Source organism: Carcharhinus amblyrhynchos, chromosome 11 (assembly GCF_965287045.1).
Source record: "Carcharhinus amblyrhynchos chromosome 11, sCarAmb.v2.hapA, whole genome shotgun sequence".
Taxonomy (NCBI): domain Eukaryota; kingdom Metazoa; phylum Chordata; class Chondrichthyes; order Carcharhiniformes; family Carcharhinidae; genus Carcharhinus; species Carcharhinus amblyrhynchos.
Window position 1 is genome coordinate 28,003,681 of NC_137334.1, and position 24,350 is coordinate 28,028,030.

The following is a 24,350-nucleotide window of genomic DNA, read 5'->3' on the forward strand; positions in this document are numbered from 1 at the left end:
TACTATTGGAGTTGCCATCATTGATGAATTCCTTTTTTTTGTAATAACTCAAGGCAACTTGATGTGGCAAACAATTAGCTAAAAGGGTTTATTAACAATAAGAACTGTATACACAGTGTTCAATAGCATGCCTAATACAGGTCCACTCTGTTCAGTGTCCTCACTCTGACTGAAGACCTCCAGCCTCATAACTGCACTCCCTCACCCCCGATTGGCTTAGATTCATGTGCTCGTGCTCCATTGGCTCTGGCCTGATCACATAGTCTGCAAAGGATCTCTCTTTAAAGGACCATGTTTCCACATTCCTTCCCTCCCTAACCTCTTGTACAACCCATGATAAAACAAAAAGAAAAACAGTTAGCAGATAAGTAGAGAAAGAACAACATTACAAAAGGGACACCAGTGGAGAACAGTTCATAATTCACTAGTCCAGAGACTTCCAGACCCTTCTGGAATGCCGCAACTCAGTCAAGGATTCTTGAGCAGTCAGTGACATGGAAACATAGCATCCATCAATGGACTTCGACGGGTGAAATGAGGAGCTGCGGAAACATAGGTTACATGGTGATGAAGCAGTCATGGTGGCCTCCAGTAAAGTGAATGCACAAGTGAAACAAGTGTCATTGCAAAATAGCTGCATATTGTGAAAGTGCAAGCCCTTCCTATTGATGAATTTGACTGGACACAATCACTGGATGTCTTAAGGAGCATATGAGTGCAATCGATAGTGCCCTGCACCTTGGGGAATTTTGTGATGGTGGTGAAATACATTCCCTCTGTGCCTGCAATGCCACATTCACATGGAAGTGAATTATTAGTGATCTGGATCAAATAAGCAGTCTGGTTTCAAACCCCACTCTAGTTCCGAAGCATTTAATTTAGGATTACATCCTAGTGCATAACTGTGGGAATGCTGCATTGTCACGGGTGAGATCATTCAGATGAGATGTGTAACTGAGGTCCATGGTTAAGTAGATGTTCAGATATTATCGCATTTAACACTGTGCCACACAATAGACTTGAGAGAAGTTATAGCTCATGGAATAAAAGGGACAGTAGCAACGTGGATGCAAAACTGGCTGAATAATAGGATGTGGAGATGCCAGTGTTGGACTGGGATAAACACAATAAGAATCACAACACCAGGTTAAAATCCAGCAGATTTATTTAGTAGCAAACGCATTTGCTACCAAATAAACCCGTTGGACTTTAAACCTGGTGTTGTGAGATTTCTTACTGAATAATAGGAAGCAGAGAGTCAATGGATATTTTTTGGGCTGGAGGATGGTCTGAAGTGATGATCCCCGGTGTTGGTATTGGGACCCTTACTTTTCCTGATATATATTAATGATCTAGATCTTGGTGTGCAGGGAACAATTTCAGAGTTTGCAGATGACATGAAACTTGGTGGCATTGAAAACTGCGAAGAGAACAATGTAGAACTTCAAAAGGGCATAAATAAGTTGGCAGAGTATACAGATAGGTGACAGATTAAATTCAATGCAGAGAAGTGTGCAGTGATGTATTTTGGTAGAAAGGAGATTACAAACAATATAAAATAATGGGTACAGTTCCTAAGTGGTGCTGGGACGGACGGATCTGAGAGTATATATGCATAGATCATTGAAGGTAGCAGACCAGGTGGAGAGTACAGTTAATGAACAGTATAATAGGCGCACAGAGGACAAGAGCAAGGAAGTTATGCTGAACTTGTACAAAACACTGGATGGGTCTTGGCTGGATATTGTGTACGGTTCTAGGCACCACACTATAGGAAGGATTCAAATGTGTTGGAGAGAGTGGAGACGAGGTTTACAAAATGGCTCCAGGGATGAGAAACTTCAATTATGAGGATCAATTGGAGCAGTTGAGACTCTTCTTCTTGGAGAGAAGAAGGCTGGAAAGAGATTTGACAGTGATGTTCAAAATCACCAGTGGGCTGGACGGTGCAAATATGGAGAAACTGTTCTTATCATATAAGGATCAAGAACAAGAGGGCACAAATTTAAAGTGATTTGCAAAAGAAGCAAGTGTAATGTGAGAAAAAACTTTCACACAGCGAGTGTTTCGGGTCTGGAATGCACTGCGTGGAAGTGTGATAGAGGCTGGTTCAGTTGAGGCATTCAAGAGGACATTTGATGATTATTTCAATGGAAACAGTGTGCAGAGGTACAGGGAAAAGACAGGAGAATGAATTCAGTCATTGCTCGTTTGGAGAACTGGTACAAAAATGATGGGTCGAATGGTCGCCTTCTGTGCTGTAACAATTCTGTGATTCTGTGTATTTTAGGTTTCTTTGTCCTGACCAACATCCACAATAATTTAGTTGGTTATTCATTTCATCACTATTTGTGTTATAATGCAGTGAGCAAAATAGCTTCAGTGGTTCCCTGCATAAGGACATTGACTGTATTTTCAAAATAGTTCATTCAATCTGAAACACTTTGGATGTTGCTGAGATATAATAAATAAGTAGAAACCTTTATATTGAAAAGCATTCAGGTTTATTTCAAGTGGTTGTGAAAGCATTGCTAACAACTCAAACAAAGTTAGGAAGGTGATATCAATTATTTATGTTTGATGAAAATATTCAAAAGAAAAGAATAGTTATGGCACCAAAATGGTGCCAATCATGGAGCTTTACAGATGTGGAATAACCCCACTCTTCAGATTGTGCCCAGCTTCCCTTTGCTGTAATATTAGTTGGGCTAGCTTTGTGTGAGACATATTATTAATTTTCTGAAGAAATTAAACTGTGAGTTGACACATTTACTGTACTTTGTAGTATTCTATTGATACATTCTTTATTTGTGCTTGTGTCATACTTGATTGCAGGGACATGTGGAAAATGTATTAATGGGAAGGGAAGTGAAAAAAATAGAAAACAGTTGTGAGAAAAGCAAAATGCTATGCTCAATTTTAATTTTCTAACTTCAGAGTGTTTGAAAGCCTTGGGACACATGGAGCTGGCAGCAGAGAGCTACACTAAAGTGGTGGCAATGGCACCTTTGCACTTGGATGCACGTATTTCCCTGTCAACCTTACAACAGCAACTGGGGCGACCAGAGAAAGCTCTTGAGGCTCTGGAATCAATGCATGATCCAGAAACATTAACGCATGATGCGAATGCAGCTCAACAGGTGCGGAATGTTGTATCTGGTTAATTACTCAGTTGGGTTGTTAAATGTGTTTTGCAAAATAGTATTTTACTAGCAATATGTTGGATGTATTAAAAAGGCAGTGAATATTTGGTATACCACTCTAGAAATTGGTTTGGTGGGATTTTGAACATCATTGAATTTCACGTATTTGCCCATGTACAAATTCCAGGTGAGCATTATTTAGCCCACTAAACAGAAACTTCACAGCACAAAATGGGACTTACTGTGTAGTGTATAATGGAAGAGTTCCATTCATCAGCCTATTGCAAGTGCCTGTCAATTTCTAACAGTATCAACTGAACTTCACTGCAACTCACTTATTCCTCTTCTTGCAATGCAGAGTACATTATTGAATAATGGGTTTAATTAAAATGGCTATTAACCACGTTGTTGAATAAATGACTCACGACTAAAAGGTTTTTTGATTCAAGTCCACCTGGCAATATTAGTATTTGTTAGTTGGTGGGATTTGCAATTTTGTAGGGTTGCTAAATGAAATACAATCTTTAACTGAGGTATCCTGTGTAAAGAATAGTGATACTGCCCTGTGAAAATACTGGCTGATCAGAATGACGATACGGATGAAGAAAATGTCACAACACTTGAGGAATGCTGGGGTGGGAAACAGAGCAAGAGATGGTACTTTTAATACCAGCCACTTTACTGTGGAATATCTAATGCTTAGTATAACCTGTTGAATAAAAGATTGTCAGTAAACTATTTGGAAACAATTTTCTGCAAGAGAAATTGGGCAGTGTTTCATTTTTTCCTCTCCTTCCATTAATTATTTTAATTGTCAAGTTATCTAAAACCCAAGTAATGTCTTGTGTATCATCCAGGAACTGAAGCTGTTACTCCATCGCTCTACCTTACTGTATTCCCAAAAAAAGCTGCCCGATTATGTGGATGCTTTACTTGCCATGCTAGCAATGCTTTTAAAGGTGAGTTGGAATTTAGCTCTTGTTCCACAAATTATTAATCAAAGAATATTTACTAACAGAAATTAAAAAATTGAAATGCAACTTGCATTACCAAGGTAAAGTAGTTTTTTTCACTTGCATGTTTGCTTCTTAGTCATTTTAATATTCAGGTCTGTGGTAATTAGCATAGGTAAAATTGCAGATATATTCAAAAACGAGATTATTAGAACTAAATGGAAATTAGCAAAGTTTTGTATCAGGTAAGTGCACATTCACAACAAAAACAGAAAAGGCTGGAAAATCTCAGCAAGCCTGACAACATAAGACTGTCTAATACAGGAGCAGAATTAGGCCATTTGGCCCATCGAGTCTGCTCCACCATTCATTAATGGCTGATACATTTCTCAATCCCATTCTCCCACCTTTTCCTCATAACCTTTGATCCCCTTACCAATCAAGAACATGTGTATCTCTGTTTTAACTACACTCAATGACCTGGCCTCTACAGCTTTCCCTTGCAATGAATTCCATATATTTACCATCCTCTGACTGAAGAAATTCCTCCTCATCTGGGTTCTAAAGGATGACTTTACTCTGAGGCTGTGCCCTCAGATCCTAGTCTTTCCTACTAATGGAAACATTTTCTCCACATCCAGTCTACCCAGGTATTTCAGTATTCTGTAAGTTTCAGTGAGATTCTCCCTTTTCTCTCTTCCCACCCCCCACCACCACCACCACCAAATTCTTCTCAACTCCTTTGAGTACAGACCCGGAGTCCTCAATTGCTCCCCATAGGTCAAGCTTTTCATTCCCGGGATCATTTTTGTGAATCTCCTCTGGACCTTCTCCAAGGCCACCACATCCTTCCTTAGGTATAGGGCCCAATATTTGCTCACGATATTCCAAATGTGGTCTGACCAGAGCCTTATAAAGCTTCAGTAGTACAACCCTGCTTTTGTATTCTAGTCCTCTTGAAGTGAATGCTACCATTGCATTTGCCTTCCTAACTACCAAGTCAATTTGCAAGTTAACTGTAAGAGAATCCAGAACCAGAAGGGTGTAGTCCATCTGGTCCCGGTTATTTATCTGTTTTCAGACCTTTCAGCTTTCCTAGCATCATCATCTTAGTAACGGCCACCATACTGTCCTCTGTCCCCTGACTCGCTTGAATTTTTGGTATGTTTTTGGTGCTTCTTTTTAATCATTGTCACTCATTGTTTTAGTGATGGGAAACTGCCAAAACTGGAAGATTTTTAAAAATGCCAACAATTTGTAACTTTTTGTTTAGTGTTAACATGACTCCAGCTTTAAGGAGAACTTTTGGAGTAGTAACTATATTAACTTGGAACATTAGCTGTTGCTGTTGTTGATGATTTACAAAAAAACTGCCTGAGTGAAGAGCAAATTAATTTTTATTGCAGGTTGCAATGAACAGAGCTCAAGTTTCTTTGATTTCAAGGTCCAAAAGTGGGGAAAAACACCTTTTTCTTGCAAAGGACTCAAGAGATAAAGTTAGTGACATTGATGATCAGGAAGCTGCATATTTGGATGTTAAAGGTAAGGAATGAAACTTGTAATCATGTATGTTTGACTTAAAATGACTTGTCCCAGACAAACTAGTCTGGCACTATTCTACAATGAGACCCAACACTAAACTATATGTGTTAGAAGATCATACAAAATGGGAAGCTCTACAACTGTATGTGTTTGACTGGGATTGTACTCTGTCCTCTATAATCCTCCACACAACATTTCCATTCTTTATGATCTAATTTTCAGAACTTTACCCTAATAATGTCAGTTAAGTTGATGGATAGTAATTTCATTACTGTGTTGTGGACTTGTGTGCTGTCGAAATTGACAAACTATTAGAACTTGCCTTACTTAAGTGTTATCAGGAGTTGATGCAAAATCCTATGGTGGTTGCTCCAGAGTGGTCCCAGTTAATGCACAGTGCAATACTGAACATCTATGTCTGCCGCTGTCCTCTTCACACTTCCGAGAAGGATATCATTTGACTTCATTGAGCGTAATCCTTTTTTAATCAAGCAGCTTCCCAGTATATTGGCATATTTACCATGAGTCTTTCTCATACTTCTCGGATACCCTGAAAATTACAGTGTTCCCCGGGAATACATATTGTGTATAGAATTGATGTTTCCCTAATTGATTCCCTAATCCTGTACTTTGTGATCTGTTTGTTCATAGTGACCAATCTATAACTGCAGCAGGCACGCAAAGGGAATGCTAATATTTTTAATAAATTTAACAAAAGCTTACTGAAGTATAGGGAAAGAAAAGTTTTTGAGAAAGCATTTCTACCTCACAGCACCAGGGACCTGGGCTCAGTTCTGGCCTCGGGTAACTGTGTGTGGAATTTACATGTTTGCCGCACGATCTGCTTGGGTTTTCTCTGGGTGCTCCAGTTTCCTCCACACTCTACAAATGTGTGGGTTAGATTGATTGGCCATGTTAAATTACCCCTTTGTGTCAGGGGGTTTATCTGGATAATTACGTGAGGTTACGGGGATAGGGCCTGGGTGGGATTGTTGTTGATGCAGACTTGATGGGACATAGGGAATCTATGATTCTGTGACTTGAAGAGAGAAATAGCTACACAAAGGCAGGGAACTTAAGTGTGAAGGCAACACAACCAGTCTTTCTGCTAACTTAAGGTGGAGTAAAGATGCAGAACAGAGGGCACATCCTGGCACGGGACTGAAGGAAATTACTGATATGGGAGTTGCAATGTTGTGGATGGACTTGTAAATAAGGACGTGTTGGAGAATAGGGCAGTAATCAAGGTGAACAATGGTATGGTTGGTGAAGGAGCAGGATGTAGAAAGTTGGAGAACTGGTAAGGAGATCTTTGGAGCTTGACAAAGGCATCCAGAAGCTTCTTAGCAGCACTGTAAGTGACAAAAGGACAATGGTGGGAAATGTTATAGAAATACTGGTGATAGGTCAGCGTCCAACAGGATACCAAGGTTACCCATCATAGCAAGATGAAGGTGATGGAATTGTAAGTTGGCTGTAGAATTCTTGGTGGGAGTCAGGTGGGATTTATGTTTACATTTCAAATACATTAATCCAATCCAAAGAAAGTGACTTAAATTCAAATTGCATATAAAAATGCAATGAACTGCAATTAGCAATTGAATTCTGCCCATTTTGTTCCACAAAAAGGGGAGTACATTGAACAGTACCCAAGACACTATTTTCCTCTTCTAATTATTGCTTTTCAATGGACATTGTATAATTTACTTATATTACTATATCATTTTGATTTCATTTAAGTTTTGCATATTATAGAAAGTAGAAGTACTGTTTCCCAGTTGTGAACAGGTAATTTAAATACTTCTGTGTCTTTTTTAAACCAGGTAAAACTAGTGTGCTGAATAAGGATGACTGGTGGAACTTATTGTTGAAAGCTGTTTATACATTGTGTGACCTCAAACGTTTCAAAGAAGCTGAACTCCTGGTTGATTCTTCTTTGGAGTACTACTCATTTTATGATGATAGGCAGAAACGGAAAGAGTTAGAATACTTTGGCCTATCTGCTGCTGTTCTGGATAACAACTTCAGAAAAGCGTACAATTACATCAGGTACTTTGGATCAATCCATTTTCTTAATGTCAAAATCTAGTGAATTCCAGTTGACAATCTACTGCAGAGTTTTGATGATGTGAGCACTTACAGAAATGCATTCTATAGAAAAGAAAGAACTTAAACTTACACAATGCCTTTCACTTCCTCAGTATGTCTATTTATATATATTTATATTTATATAATAGTATATTTATTCTATGTCCCAAGGCGTTTTACGGCCAGTGAAGTACAGCCATCCCTCATTTAACATGCAATGTGTTTGTAAAACACAGTGTATGAAATAAAAACATGCTGAATGAAACTCACTTTCCCGCACGAGACTGGGTTATGTTTCTCACTTTTTTTACATTAAAAGCCTTTGACTGCCTTGAATCTAACTGACTCAAAAATTCTCTTAATAATTTACCTCCACTCACCATCTCTCCTGTTCATCACCTTTCCGACTCACTACATTCCTCCCAGACCTGCTCGCTCTTCCAGCTTGACGACCCTCCTAACTTGCCAATTTTTCTGCTCACCACTTCTCTAAAACCCTCTTGCTCTCCACCTCTCCTGAACACAACTGATTTATAAAACTTTGCATTTCTGTTCAGATAACATCAATCAAATTGCATCAAATAAATTATTCAATCAAATTGTGCCTCAAAACCAAAGATTACTGCACACTCATGCTCCCTCAGGAACTATTCACCAGTTTGTGGCGAGTCGGATAAATTCCAAGTGCTGGCTCCCTTTCTCCACCATCTCCTGCTTCCAGTGCTCGCTCTCTTTCTGCGCTGTGATTGGGTGAGCAACCAGCCAATCAGTTGTTGCCATGTGGCTGGGCAGCCACATCGGGTGGAGTCAGGTACGGATGGAAATCCTGCCTCTCGTGGTATCACAGCTTCACGAAGCATCAGTTGACAGAACAGTAAAATTGTCTCCATATGTCGTGTCTTAATCAAGTACGTGGCACTTGATGGACTGGTGCATAGACACAGGGCATGCAACTTAGGGGGAATTTAGTTAAAAAATACTTCATTGGCTGCACGGCTTTTCGAGATGTCCAGTTGCTGTGAGAAGTCCTATATAAATGCTAGCCTTTTTTATCATCATAGTGAATCTAAACTAAATAATGTGTTTGGAACCTGGTAGCTGTAAGGTAACATGTGAATTGTCAAATCGGCCTCCGGTTTCCGTTGATGAAGCTCCATGCGTGGCCTAGAGGAAGGATATTACTATGCTTAAGTCTTTTTTCGGGTAGCCTGAAGGTAAGGGAATGCAAGATGATTGGTGGGTGGATGGTGAGTGTGTATTCTTGTCATGATCAGGGATAAGTATTAATTTCTAATAAATTTAGCTGGTTTTCCAATAAAAGGAGATATGATAGGCACCTCAGTTCTATGAAATGTACACCCGATGCCATGTGGGAACCCCAAGATGATTCTCATGTCTTGGACAACCACATGTTCAGGAAGTGTTGGAGGATGGGGGAGCTTAAACTCAGCTTTTCAAAGCTTCAGCAGCTGATATTTCTACAGTGTATCTCTGAGGTTGGAAGGTATGTGGATATCATGTTTTAGGAGGTGATCTTAAGAGTGTGAAGGCAGAGAGAAAATAGGTGACTCCCAGTCAGACTAGATGGGGGCAATGCAGGGCACCCTTTGTGTATCTTGCTTTCTCAGCAGTATAATTCTGGTGAAAATAATGCTTCCTTGGGGAGCACACAGACTACAACACATGGGTGGTTCAACTGTGCAGGGAGGCAGGAGGATGCTAGGAAAGCAATAGTGATAGGGAATGTAATGGTTACAGGAACAGACAGGCATTTCTGTGGCCCCAGATGTGGCACTATGGTTTTTTTTTACCTCTGTGGTGCCAAAGTCAAGAATATCACTAAGCAGTTGCAGAACATTCTATTTGATTTGATTTATTATTGTCATATGTATTGGTAAACAGTGAAGAGTATTGTTTCTTGCACGCTATAACAGACAAAGCATACCTTCCAAAGAGTACATAGGGGAGAAGGAAAGGAGAGAGTGCAGAATATAATGTCACAGTCATAGCTAGGGTGTAGAGAAAGATAACATAAGGTAGGTCCATTTCAAAGGTCTAATGGCAGCAGGTAAGAAGTTGTGGAGTGGATTGGTACTTGACTCCAGACTTTTGTATCTTTTTCCTAATGGAAGAAGGTAGAAGAGAGAATGTCCAGGGTGCATGGGGTCCTTAATTAACCAGGCTGCTTTTCCAAGGCAGTGGGAAATATAGACAGAGTCAATGAATGAGAGGCTGGTTTGTGTGATGGATGGGGCTTCGTTCATGATCCTTTGTAGTTTCTTGCGGTCATGGTCTGAACAGGAGCCATATCAAGCTGTGATACAATCAGAAAAGAAGCTTTCTGTAGTGAATCTAAAAATTTCCTTAGCTTCCTGAGAAAGTAGAGGTGGGCTTTCTTAATGATATCGTTGACATGGAGGGATCAGGACAGATTGTTGGTGATCTGGACACTTTGAAACCTGAAGCTGTGGACCATTTCCACTTCACCTCCATTGATGTAGACAGGGGCATGTGCTCCACTATGCTTCCGGAAGTTGATGACTATCAATGACGTTGAGGGGGGGGGATATTGTTGGCACACCAGGGTAAACAACCAGAGGTTATTGGTGCCAGTGACAGGTAGAAAGCAGGAGTGATGGCCTACAGACATTTTGGGAGCTAACTTAAAGGTAGTACTCCCCAGACCTCGCCTAGAGGTAAGTGGAGATCTTAAAATTGCTATAGTGCAGAAGGAAGCCATTTGGCCCATTGAGTTTGCACCGACTCTATCTTACTGAGGTCCACTCAGACTCCTGCCTGCATGATTCCTGTAACCCCTAATCCACCTTAACCTACATATCTTTGGACTATGGGAGGAAACACACGCAGACTGTGAGAAAGTGCAAACTCTACACAGACAGCTACCCAAGGCTGGAAGTGAAGTCGGGTTCCTGGCACTGTGAGACAGCAGTGCCAACCACTGTGCCACCATGCTGTCCAGATTGTGCAGATGAAAAGCATAGCTAAAGCGATGGGGCAGGAAGAATGGCTTTCAATTTCTGGGATGGGAGGGTGTGTATCTGGAACGTGCCACACCTTCAATTTAATAGCTGTTGAGTTGCATGATATGACAATGCAAAGGGGACTGTGTGAGATGCCGGAAGACATTGAAAGTGTGTTAAACAAAAACTTCTCTTCGGTCTTCACTCAGGAAAACGGGAACATAGGTACAGACTTCAGGAAAAGGGACTGTGAGGAACTTGCACATTTTGACAGAGGAAATGGGGAGGTATTGGAGGCTCTGACAGGCTTAAAAATGGACAAATCCCCAGACCCGGATAAATTGCATCCCAGGCTATTGTGGGAAGTGAGGCAAGAAATTGCAGGGGCTCTAACACAAATTTTAATTCCTCCTTGGCTTGGGGGGAGGTGCCAGAGGACTGGAGGATAGCTAATTTGGTTCCACTGGTGAGTCTCATGTCAGTGGTAAGAAAACTATTGGAGAAAGTTCTGAAGGAGAGAATTAATATCCACTTGGAAAGGCATGGATTAACTAGGGATGGTCAGCATGGCTTTGTCAGAGGAAAGTCATGCCTAACAAATTTGTTAGAATTTTTTGAAAATGTGATGAAGTGTGTGGGTGAGGGAAGTTCAGTTGATGTAGTTTATATGGATTTTGGTAAAGCTTTTGACAAGGTCCCATGTGGGAGACTGATTGGGAAGGTTAAAGCACATGGAATTCAGGAAAACTTGGTGAGATGGATCAGGAACTGGCTTAGTAATAGAAACACAAAGGGTAGTGGTACAAGGCTTTTTTAGTGACTGGACACCTGTGTCCAGTGGTTTACCATAAAGATCAGTACTGGGACCCTTATTGTTTGTTAAAAACATAAATGATATCGAGGAATGTTAAGCAGATTTGCAGATGACACCAAGTTTGGTGGGATGGTTAATAGTGAAGAAGGAGTGTTGGTTGGGGCGGCACCGTGGCACAGTGGTTAGCACTGCTGCCTCAGCTCCAGGGACCTGGGTTCAATTCCTAGCTTGGATCACTGTGTGTGAACTTTGCACATTCTCCCTGTGTCTGCATGGGTTTCCTCTGGGTGCTCCGGTTTCCTCCCACAGTCCAAAGATGTGCGGGTTAGATTGTTTTCCCATGCTAAATTGCCCCTTAGTGTCCCGGGATGCGTAGGTTAGAGGGATTAGTGGGTTAAATATGTGGGGTTACGGGGATAGGGCCTGGGTTGGACTGTTTGTCAATGCAGACTCAATGGGCCTAATGGCCTCCTTCTGCACTGTAGGGATTCTATGAGGTTACAGGAATATATGGGTGGGTTGGTCAGGTGGGCAGAGTAGTGGTAGATGGTATTCAACCCTGATAAATGTGAAGTGATGCACTTTGGAAGAAAAAACAAGACAAGGAAGTATTTAATGAATTGCAGGACACTGGGAAGCTCAGAGAAATAGATGGATCTTAGGGTAATTATTCACAGATCCCTGAACGCAGCAGAGCACATGAATAGGATAGTTAAGATAGGATAGTTATCAGTCATGGCAAGGCATGACGTATAAGAGCAAGGAGCTGTACAGAGCATTGTTTAGGCCACAGCTGGAATACTCTGTGCCGTTCTGGTCACTTCACTATAGGAACGATGTGATAGCGTTCTGGGGGTCACAGAGGAGGTTCACCAGAATGTTGCTTGGGATAGAGCATTTGAGCTATAAGGAGAGACTGGATAGGCTTGGATTGTTTTCTCTCAAGCAGAGAAGGCAGAGAAGGGTGTTGACAGGGTGAGTAGGGAGCAGCTGTTCCCCTTTGTTGAAGGGTTAATCTGAAGGGGCATATTTTTAGGGTAAAGGGTATGAGAATTCTTTTTTCATTCAGAGGGTAGTGGGAATCTGCAATGCATTGCCCGGGAAGGTCTTGGAAGCAAGAAAGCAGTTAAAAAATATTTGGATAAGAATTTGAAGTATCGTAACATTCAAGGATATGGGACAAGTGCAGAACAATGACCTTTAGTGATAGATATTGTCGGTGCAGACTTGTTGGGCCAAAGGGCCTTTTCTGCACTACATGACTCTATGACTCAAGTTGGATAGGGAGGAGAGAGTGACGCACCATTCCTCCTCGGTGGATGACAGGAAAGAGGACAAAGGGGATGTTTCAGTGGAGTCCAGACTCCACCCAATGGAGGGAAACTACTGATACCTTCACAGACCCAACAGTGATTGGCAGACTGCTATAGCCATGAGGTCCACATTGGAACAACAGCACTTCATTCAATTTGCTTCCAGGTATATGACAATTGACTCTCATTTTGAACTTTCAACACGCACTTCCAGAGAAGCCCAATGTTACCCACAAACAATGGGTCTCCACTGCCACCATCACCACACCTTACATTCCTGGTACCTGCGCCAAGTCCATGGTTCTTCCTGGACTCTCTCTTTCCCTCCCTTCTCAACCCCCATCAGAATTCATGAACACAGAGACACACAAAGGTCTAATCAATATCATTAAACAATATTATTATAAATATATAAATCACATGAAACACAAACTGACCCATAAAGTGAAATTAATGCCATGACACCTTGCTCATACACATTTCTGTTCTGTGCCCCTATTCCCTGTGACTGAAGCAGTCTGTTCCATTATACTTAAATCTGGCTGAGATGCCTGTGGCTTCTGTCCTCATGGAGGTGCTGGTGGGCGCTCTGCCACAGACTGCTGCGTTGCATCATTGCAGGTCTCTGAGCCTAGCAACATGGATGGTTCCTGAGTTGCAGGAGTCAAGGAGGTCCAGAGATGTGCAGGTTAGGTGGTTTGGCCATGCTAAATTGCCTTTTAGTGTCAAGGAGGCTAGCTAGGGTGAACGTGTGGGGTTATAGGGATAAGGCCTGGTTGGGATTGTGGTCATTGTAGACTCGATGAAAGGAATGGCTCCTTCTGCACTGTAGGATTCTATGATTCTAGGTGAGGGATGATGCCTCCTGAAGAGTGGTTCCTCATCATCCTCCTCGGCTGCCTCAGCCGGTTCATGGTGCCTTTGAATGCTGGACAAGGCAACCTGCTGGGGAACAACTAGCATCAACTCCTCACATCTTGGTGCCTCTTGCAACACAGAGAATTCCATGTGATAGGGAGTCCCATTCTTTCAATGGCTATCAGTGTGCTACTCCTGCCCTCACTCAGAGTGGTGCTTCATATGGTTCTGCAAGACTTTGGTCACTGTCTCAATGGAGGAGCTCAATATCTGAGCATTGACAGAGGTCCTCTGCGTAGATTTCTCCGCTGACTGCTCATGGCTGCATATTGCATCAGGGATCTCTGACAATTGGCAACACATATATCTTTGATGTTCCAGAAAGACTGTTGTATGCTGCATCTGAGCCCAGCATCCTGTGAAGCTTAGTTGTGACTGTCTGTCCTTTGAGAGGGGATTACCCACAGTGGAGTCTGCCTCATTCTGCTCCTGCTCACTCAGTATTACCCACTTCAATATGCATTGTGACCCCGCAGTAGTGTGTCACTGCACTGATGGTAAATGTGGAAATAGGATATTAGCAAAAAATATTGGCAACTAATATCAACAAAAACCATTTTATATGACATAAGAAGTAAGAGGGTAACTCAGGAAATAATAGGGCCTGTTAGGGACCAGAAAGGGAATCAATATGTGGAGGCAGAAGATGATGGGAAGATTTTTAATGAATACTTGCATTTTATCACAAAATTGCAGGCATTGCAGTTAAGGAGCAGTGTGAAATATTGGGTGAAATAAACATAGGGAGAGAAGAAATATTAGAAGATTCAGCCGCTTGAGCATAAAAAACTTGCCAGGCATGCTTGTATTGTATCCAGGCTGCTAAGAGAAGCAAGGGTGGAAGTAAAGATTCTGACCATCACTTCCTAATCCTCTCTAACAGGCATAATGCTGGATGCATTGTACTGTTATTTAAAAAGGTAGGAAAAGATAGATTGCTCAATTATTGGCCCGCCAACCTAATCTCAGAGGAAGGCAAATTGGCAAAAATTTTGACTCAGTATAAATCGTCATTTAGAAAGGCATAAACCAATCATGGTCTTAGACTTGGTTCCTCTGGTCCCATGCAGGACATTGGGAGGCAAGACCCTGACACTGGCCCTGCTTCATTGCAACCACTTTCAGTAAAACCAAGGTTGTGTCCTACTCTTGAAGGTCTTCTTTAAATCTATTCCACTAGGTTTTCTTTGGCCAGCCCTGTCATCTTCACTAATATGGTGGTGTTCACTCTACTGCTAGTGTAGTGTGTCCAGGAGGTGAAATATGTGTTCTGTCAGGTACGCTCATCTCTCCACCACCATATCCTCCAGGCATCTTTGGAATAGTGTAGTACTACAGAGTACTCTGCAGTTCTACTCCATTGGTGATGCTGTCTCTCCATGTGATACCTGGGATCTTATGCAGGCAGTACTGGTGAAAAGCGTCTAACTTTCTCGACACTGTTCTTTCTCATGTCTCAAAAGCATAGGTTGTGCTTGGTGTTGTTATGGACATATAGAGTCACAGGTTCGTGTCTTATTGTTTTTGGTCAGTTCGTTTTCTGGTCCCTCTTTCTCACATTAATCAACATCCTTGTTGGGTCAGTGGTCCATCATTCTTTGTTCAATCCTCTCCTCCATCCAATGGTAACTTTGAAATCTTCTTAATCCCTTTTTTGAAGATTTCCCACTCTTCCTTGATCATAGAATCATAGAACCCTACAGTGCAGAAAGAGGCCCTTCAGCCCATCGAGTCTGCACCAAACACAATCCCACCCAGGCCCTACCCCCATATCCCTACATATTATACCCACTAATCACTCTAACCTACGCATCCCAGGACACTAAGGGGCAATTTTAGCATGGCCAATCAGCTTAATGTGCACATCTTTGGACTGTGGGAGGAAACCAGATGTTGCCCAACCTCAATGGTATTTCAAACTTGTTGGGGAGGGCCAGCTGGAAATTGTTCAACACGTCCTTGTCTTTCTGTTCCTTATGCTGAGCCCATTGCTGTTGCAGAAGGCCATTTGTCGTTTTTATTGAGTATACTTACTGACCCATGGAGTCTGATCATACTGGTTGCCATAAGGCTTAGCATTTAGGTGACTGATCAGTAGTTTGATATCATAGCTGGGTGCATCATCCAGCATGTCCTGCAATTAGAGTTCATCTTTCTCCTTTTATGTGTCTGTCTCTGCTTATGTGTAAACTTGCACAATAGTGCCCTCACCGCAGATTCTTCTTTGGCTTGTACACTGTATATTGCTGATGCCTAGATGTCAAGTCAATACGTTCTCATCCCGCACAGCACTTAGAATATCTTCTCACGTTGCAGAAGTATTTGGACATTCCAAATACCAATTCTGGTGATGGTTTTGGCATTGAAGATTCAGCTTGTCAAGGATCAAACATCCTTTTGACTTTCATCCAATTCCATGTTGCGCACACCGTTAAGTGAATATTAAATCTAACTAATCTGATTGAATATTTTGAAGATTTGATGATAGTAAAGCATTTGTGACATAGTCTGCATTGACATTAGTAAGGCTTTTGACAGGGTCCCACATGGCAGACTGGTCAGAAAAGTAAGACTCTGTGAGATCTATGAGAAAGAGACAAGTTGAATATAAAACTGGCTAATTCAGGAAGAAAAGAGCTGTGGTCAACGAGTAACATTTTGACTGGAAGGTTGTTTCCATTAAGGTTTCACAGGGGTCAGTATTAGGGTTTTCGCTTTTTGTGATGTATACTTGGTGATTTGGACTTAAACATAGAGGATACAGAAGTTGGTTGTGAGATTGATAATGCGGAAGAAAGCTATAGACTGCAGAAAGATATCAATGCACCTGTCAGGTGGGTAGAAAAGTGGCAAATGGAATTCATTCCAGAGAAGTGTGAGGGCAAACAAGGCAAGGGAATATACAATAACTAATTGGGTGAGAAGTCTAGAGGAACTGAAACATCTTTGGAGTGTATATCCAAAGGTCCCTAAGATAGCAGGTTAAGATAGAAAAGTTGGTAAATAAGGCATGCTAGATACCTTACCTTATTTTCCAAGGGATAGATGTCAAGAGCATCTATACCTTGGACAATGATATAAAATGAATGATACAAAACATTAGCCAGGCCACAGCTAGAGTACTGTGTACAGTTCTGGTCACCACATTATAAGAAAGATATAATAATACTTGAGAAGATATACTTATAAGGATTTTGGGACTGGAGAACTTTGAGGAAAGATTGGATAACCTGAGGTTGTTTTCTTTGGAACAGAGCAGGCTGAGGAAAGATTTAATTGAGCTTCATCAAAATTGAGAGTGTGGATTGGAATATTACCCTGAGCAATGAGTTAAGTGATCCAGTGATAAAAAGGTTGGAGGAGAGTTGAAAATTGTTTTCTTCCAGAAAGTTGCGGAGATCTAGAACCCACTGTCTGAAAATATGGTAGATGCAGAAAATACTTGGATATGCACTTGAAATGGTCATTACAGGGTTTTGGTTTAAGAGCTGGAAAGTGGGATCAGGCAGATCACTCTTTTTTTTGGATGGCACAATAGCTTCTTTCTGTACCATCAGCCTTTTATATTTCTGTTTGTGATCTTTTTAGCTCTGTTACTTTTCTGTTTCATCTTCTTCTGCATTATCCATGTTCCAGGCATTGCATTTTGTCTTGACTGAACAAATAAAGCTGAAGTTTCGTCAATGAAAAAAATGCCAGTGAAATAAATTAAAGCTAAATGATTCATTATGTCCACTAGAGGGCTGAGTTGCACAGTTTTCATCAAAAGAATGTGTCTTTCAATGTCTGGGCAATTTGCTGTTTATCTCTCTCATTTGCAGTGGCGTAATTTCCATGTACTTTAATGCAGCAACTACTTCAACTCTTAGGCATATGGTTTTGGAACTGGGAACAAATTGTCATAACGTTTGCTGTTTTTGAAAGTAATATATAAAAAATAAAGGATTACCTGCCCAATATTAAAAATTGCAGACTTTCTTTTGCCAAGAGAATAACATAGTTCTGAATCAGCCCATTGAAAAGTCTAACTCTGAAGGAAAATTCAAGGAGAAAAACATTTCTAAACTTCTACACTGACCCTTGATCTGACAATAGTTCAATTTTAAAATTTCCAACCTTTTTGAAATCTCAATTTCCTTACTCATTCTCTTTGCAACCTTTGACATCTTTGGCTCCCCACTTTGGGCCTCTTGAGTATCCCTGGTGATAATTGTTCACAGTAAGAGGTCTCACAACACCAGGTTAAAGTCCAACAGGTTTATTTGGTAGCGAAAGCCACTAGCTATCGGAGTGCTGCCCCTTCGTCTGGTAAGTATGAGTTCTGTTCGTAAACCGGGCATATAAGGACACAAATTCATTTTACAAAATAATGGTTGGAATGCGATTCTTTACAGATAATCAAGTCTTAAAGGTACAGACAATGTGATTAAAGAGAGCGTTAAGCACAGGTTAAAGAGATGTGTATTGTCTCCAGAGAGGACAGTTAGTGAGATTTTGCAAGCCCAGGCAAGTCATGGAGGTTACAGAAAGTGTGGCATGAACCCAGAATCCTGGTTGAAGCCATCCTCATCTGTGCGGAACTTGGCTATCAGTCTCTGCTCAGTGACTCTGTGTTGTCGTGTGTCGTGAAGGCCACCTTGGAGAATGCTTACCTGAAAATCAGAGGCTGAATGCCCATGACTGCTGAAGTGTTCCCCAACAGGAAGAGAACACTCTTGCCTAGTGATTGTTGAGCATTCATTCATCCTGTAAACTAGGCTCTCTGAATGACAAACAGGCTCAAATTTGTACACCTGTCAAAGGCCAAAGTTTTGTTTTGTTCTTTTAATACATTATGATTTAATAAGTCATACAGAGATATTATAAGGAACATTGCCTCCTGAATTGCATTCATAAAAGAAGATAAGTTAACCATCAAATTTCACAAATCAACATTGGATGCTTTAATGAAGAGTTGGAGGTGAAGTCTTTGCGACAGTGCTCAATATCATTATGCCTCTTAACTCAATGTTCTCTGTCTTAATTTATTCATGAATCATCCTGTAAAGACTCACATTCCAACCATTATTTTGTAAATTGAGTTTGTGTCTTTATATGCCCTGTTTGTGAACAGAACTCATACTTACCTGACGAAGAGGCAGCGCTCCGAAAGCTAGTGGCTTTTGCTACCACATAAACCTGTTGAACTTTAACCTGGTGTTGTGAGACTTCTTACTGTGTTTACCTCAGTCCAACACCGCACCTCCACATTATAATTGTTCAACGACTAGTGATTGTGCTTTCAGTTGTTTTGACTCTTAAGCTCTGCAATATTTTCCCAGAGCCTTTCTACCTCCCTTTCTCCTCATTTGAGATTTTATTCCTAGCGTAGTTATTTGGAGCATCTAAATCATTCGCATCATTTAAAAAAACAATCAAAAATTTTTCTCAATCTGAACATAGTCTACATTTTTTGCTTTAAACTGGCAATTTAACTGCTCCAAAAAAAAATCAGACTCCCTGGCATACAAGTGGAATTTTCCTTTAAGTTTTCAAACTAAAATAATCCATGCTATTTTCATTTCACCTGAATTTTTTACTCATTTACGAAAAAAAATGCAAGATCTACAAACTCATGTCCAGCCAGTCTTTTTGGATTTCTGGAAACTACAACTTGTAATAATGATTTCCTTTATATATTGCAAACTTGATGGTTGTCAGCTTTTTTAGTTATAAAGTTGTAATTACTGCTGTTAGGTATATTATTTCAGTTTTCATGAAATTGAACTTGGACTGGTAATTGGAGGGAGCCTTGCAAGGTACTGAGCTTAGTGCAGTACTGGGCTTATACATTAATTGCAAACTAGGCTCTTTGAATGACAAACAGGCTCAAATTTGTACACCTGTCAAAGGCCAAAGTTTTGTTTTGTTCTTTTAATACATTATGATTTAACAAGTCATACAGAGATATAATAAGGAACATTGCCTCCTGAATTGCATTCATAAAAGAAGATAAGTTAACCATCAAATTTCACAAATCAACATTGGATGCTTTAATGAAGAGTTGGAGGTGAAGTCTTTGCAACAGTGCTCAATATCATTATGCCTCTTAACTCAAAGTTCTCTATCTTAATTTATTTAATACTAGTCTTCCTTCTGTCATAAAATTGATAATTTGTATTGAAATATGCTTTGCTTCTCATAAAATAATTTTCATAATTTATTCAGCCTTTAAAAGACCATTTTTGTTTGTGTGCTGAAGAACTGACTTTTTTTTTGCTGTTCTTTCAAGGGTCATGGTGATGGAAAATGTGAACAGACCTCAACTGTGGAATATCTTTAACCAAGTTACTATGCACTCTCAAGACCTGAGGCACCATCGTTTTTGCCTGCGTCTAATGCTGAAACACCCAGACAACCATGCACTCTGTGTACTTAATGGACACAATGCTTTTGTGGCTGGAAGCTTCAAGCATGCTTTAGGTAATGGGCATTGATCATTTTGGAACATGTAACTATTTGTTGGTAATATACTGTTAATATGAATGAAATGCAGCAATTATATTGCAGTTATTCGTCTTTCTATATGAACATCATGCAGTAATTATGTTGGGATTGGCTGCTGGTTGCACAAAGTTGTGAGGTAACCACTTCCATGAACTTGAAAATACTGGCATAATACTTGGGCTTCAGATGATTTTTCTGAACAAGTCAAGTTTTGAATCAAGCTTAGCTTTAGTTGGTAATGATAGTTCACTAACTGTTGCCCACTATCTGTTTCTAAAACCTCACATCAGCTTATTGTCCCGTCAATGTTGTCACTTGACTAAATTTCTGGAGGAAAGAAGAACAGTTTGCTTTGCAATTTTTTGATATATTGCCAACCTGTGGAGGAAATAAGAAAAGCAGGCATTATTGTTATGATATAGTATTACTAACTTGTTGCAACTCTATATCTGTTTTCTTTCCAGCAGTGTGCCTCTCTATCAATCCATCTTTTTATTTAATATGTATGTCAATATCAGTTTGTCATCTGTGGCATTTCATGAGATGTTAAAATCAAGTGTAGGTGAAGTACAGTTTAAAGGCTTGGTGTGCAACATAAGATTTTTGAAAGGAATATAGACTGTAAAATCCATTTATGTATTCAGTCCTCCTTGCATCTTCTTCACAATTTACATTCCTACCTATCTTTTATATCCTCAGCACATTTGGCAACCAAAACTTCAGTCCCTTCATCTACGTCATTTATGTAAACTATAAAATTGAAGCACCAGCATTGATAATTGTGGTACACCACTCGTCACATCCTGTCAACCTGAAAAAAACCAATTTATGCTAACTTTCTCCTGTTAACTAGCCAATCTTCTGTCTGTGCCAATATGTTACCCACCACACCATGGGCTTTTATTTTCAACAATAGCTTTTGATGTGACATCTTGTCAAGCGCTTTCTGAAAATCCAAGTATAGTACACCCACTGGTTTCTGTGTTGTGAAGGTGTGGTTTACCAAAGTGTAGAGACAAAGCAAGAAAGAAAGGTACTAATATGGGAAATGATAAACAGACCATGACAAGAAAGCCTGATGTGGAGATGCTGGCATTGGACTGGGATAGGCACGGTAAGAAGTCTTGCAACACTAGGTTAAAGTCCAATAGGTTTATTTGGAATCACAAGCTTTTGGAGCGCTGCTCTTTCATCACCTGATGCGTTCGGAAAGTTCGTGGTTCCAAACAAACCTGTTGGACTTTAACCTGGTATTGAGACTTCGGGACGGAGTACAAATCTAAGAGTAAATCTGCAAATAAGGCTAGATGCCACAAAAAATAAAAGGGCAAAATTTAAGGCTCTCTATTTGAAATAATGTAATATTCAAAACTTAACAATGAACTGATATTACAAATAGAAATTAGTAAGTATAATCTGATAGCTGATATGGCGACAAGATGTTATAGATTGAGATCTAGCTATTGAAGGATGTGATATATTTAGGAAGGACAGAAAGTTTAAAACAAGCAGAGAGTTAGCTCTGTTAATAAATGATGCTCTTATCACATTAAAGAGGGATGGTCTAAGTTCAGGAAACAAAGGTGTAGAAAAAGTTTGGGACGAGGTGAGAAATTATAAAGGCGAGAAGTCACTTGTGGGAATGATGCATTGGGCCCCTAATTGTACCTAAATGGTAGACAGAGTTTAAAAGAAGAAAGGTATGGTGATAATCATGGGGGATTTTAATATACATCTCGGCAATGTTAACATTGATGGTGAGTTCACAGAATGTTTTTGGGATAGTTTCTTAGAACAGCATGTTCTGGAGGCAACAAGTGTGCTGGTTATACTGAACTTTGAATTGTGCTGTGAGTTGGTTTAATTGATAACCTCATATAATCCTATAATCTCTACAGTGCAGAAGGAGACCATTTGGCCCATCAAGTCTGCACCGACTCTTAGACATTGAACCCCACCCAAGCCCTAATCTGACGCTTTACTCCTCTAATTCTCCTAACCCACACACCCTGGACATTTGGGGCAATTTTACAATGGACAATCAATCTAACATGTAAATGTTTGGATTGGGAGGAAACCAGAGCACCCCAGAAGAAACCCATGCAGACAGGGGGAGAATGTGAAAACTCCACACAGTCACTAGAGGCTAGAATTGAACTCAGGTCCCTGGCACAATGAGGCAGCAGTGGGCCACCCTGCTGCTCATGGTCAATGCACTCCTAGCTATGAGAAATCATAATATGATTGAATTTTACATTCAATTTGAGGAAGAAAAGAGTGCGTCCGATACTAATGTTTTAAATTTAAATAAGGATAACTATAAGGGCATGAAAGCAGAGCTAGCTAAAGTGAACTGGTAAATATGCTTAAGGGTCGGATCAACAGAGGTTCACTGGCAAACAGTTAAAGGGATATTTCAGAATACACAGAATAGACATATGCCAACGAGAAAGAACAATTCCAAGAGGAGGGCCCATCATAAAAAAAGTTAAAAACTGTATTAAACTTAAAGTAGAAGCATATCACTGCAGAAAGCTGAGTGGTAGGGCAGAAGATTGGGAAGAATACAAAGAATGACAAAAAGATTGATAAGGAGGGGAAAACTATAGTATGAGAGAAAGTTAGCCAGTAATATAAAGGTGGATGCTAATGTTTCTATTGATACTTAAATAAAAAAGTGTTAACCAAATGAGCATTAACCCAATAGAATGTGCGTCTGAGGAATTGGCAGTCAAAAGTAGGGCTATGGCAGCAGAATTAAACAGGGATTTTGTACCTGTCTTCACTATAGAGGACACAATTAACATCCCAGAAATAGTTGTAAATCAGGGAATGGAAAGGAAGGAGGAACTCAGGAAAATTAGTTATCAGGAAATGATATTGAGCAAATTGTTGGGTTTGTGGGTTGACAGATTCCTTGGTCCAGATAGACTTCACCCTAATGTCTTGAAATAAGTGATTAAAGAGATAGTTGATGGTTTGGTTTTAATTTTCCTAAGTTCTCTTGATTCAGGGAAGGTTCCACTAGATTGGAAGATAGCAAATATAATTCCTTTATTTGAAGAGGGAGGAAGACAGATAGCAGAAAACTATAGACCAGTTAGTCTGATATCTGTCACAAAGAAAATATTTTGAAGCTGTTATTAAAGATGAGAGGTCACATGACATCAGGTTATAGTTGAACAGGTTTATTTGAAATCTCAAGCTTTTGGATGCAGCTCCTTCATCTCCTGACAAAGGAGCAGTGCTCTGAAAGCTTACGATTTCAAATAAACCTGTTGGACTATAACTTGCTGTCGTGTTGCCTCTCATCTTGTCGACACCGGTATTTCCACATCATTATTAAAGATGTTATTATAGCAGAACACTTGGAAAATTTTAAGGCAAAGAGCCAGAGTCAACATGAATTTGTGAAAGGGAAACATGTTTAACCAACTCATTGGAGTTCTGTGAAGGAGTTACATGCACTGTAACCAGTAACAGAATACACAGAATAGACATGTACCACTATGTGATTTAAAACTGTCTCTCTTTCGTGGCAATGCCACACGAACTGGAACCCACTTCTCCCAGTCTTTGAACCATGCATTCAGTTCTCTAATTTCATTTGTCCGATGCCAATTTGCACATGAATTGGGTAATAATGTAGGAAATATTACCTTTAGGTCCTGCTTCTTAATTTGGTGCCTAGGTTCTCATACTGACTCACACAGCTGTCTGGACTCTTGCTAAAAGCAAATTACTGCAGATGCTGGAATCTGAAACCAAAAGAGAAAATGCTGGAACATCTCAGCAGGTCTGGCAGTGTCTGTAAGGAGACTAAAGAGCTGACGTTTCGAGTCCAGATGACTCTTTGTTAAGGACCCTTTGTCTTTTTTCGATTCTTGCTCCTTGCAAGAGAATAATGTCAATCCTCCTCACTATTTTGTCTCCTACGACCACTACATTCTTATGTGCTCCCCTCAATTGAATGGCATCCTGTATTGCAGCACCATGTCAGTCAGCTCATCTACCCTGCAACTCCTACTCTTATCCAAACAAGCTAAAAGGACCTCAGACCTGTTGAGCAATTGCAGAGGCTGACGCTTCTGCCTCAGTTCCACTCAAACTCT

At 40.3% G+C, this 24,350-nt stretch overlaps 1 protein-coding gene across 1 annotated transcript in view; it reads left to right on the plus strand.

Moving 5' to 3' along the window:
* gtf3c3 (general transcription factor IIIC, polypeptide 3) overlaps positions 1 to 24,350 on the plus strand; it is a 62,158-nt gene that overhangs the window by 31,891 nt on the left and 5,917 nt on the right. The window contains exons 11-15 of the mRNA XM_080198793.1: positions 2,938 to 3,140; positions 4,001 to 4,102; positions 5,503 to 5,638; positions 7,462 to 7,687; positions 20,024 to 20,214. Coding sequence (XP_080054919.1) covers positions 2,938 to 3,140; positions 4,001 to 4,102; positions 5,503 to 5,638; positions 7,462 to 7,687; positions 20,024 to 20,214 — 858 coding nt within the window. The remainder of the gene's footprint in view (positions 1 to 2,937; positions 3,141 to 4,000; positions 4,103 to 5,502; positions 5,639 to 7,461; positions 7,688 to 20,023; positions 20,215 to 24,350) is intronic.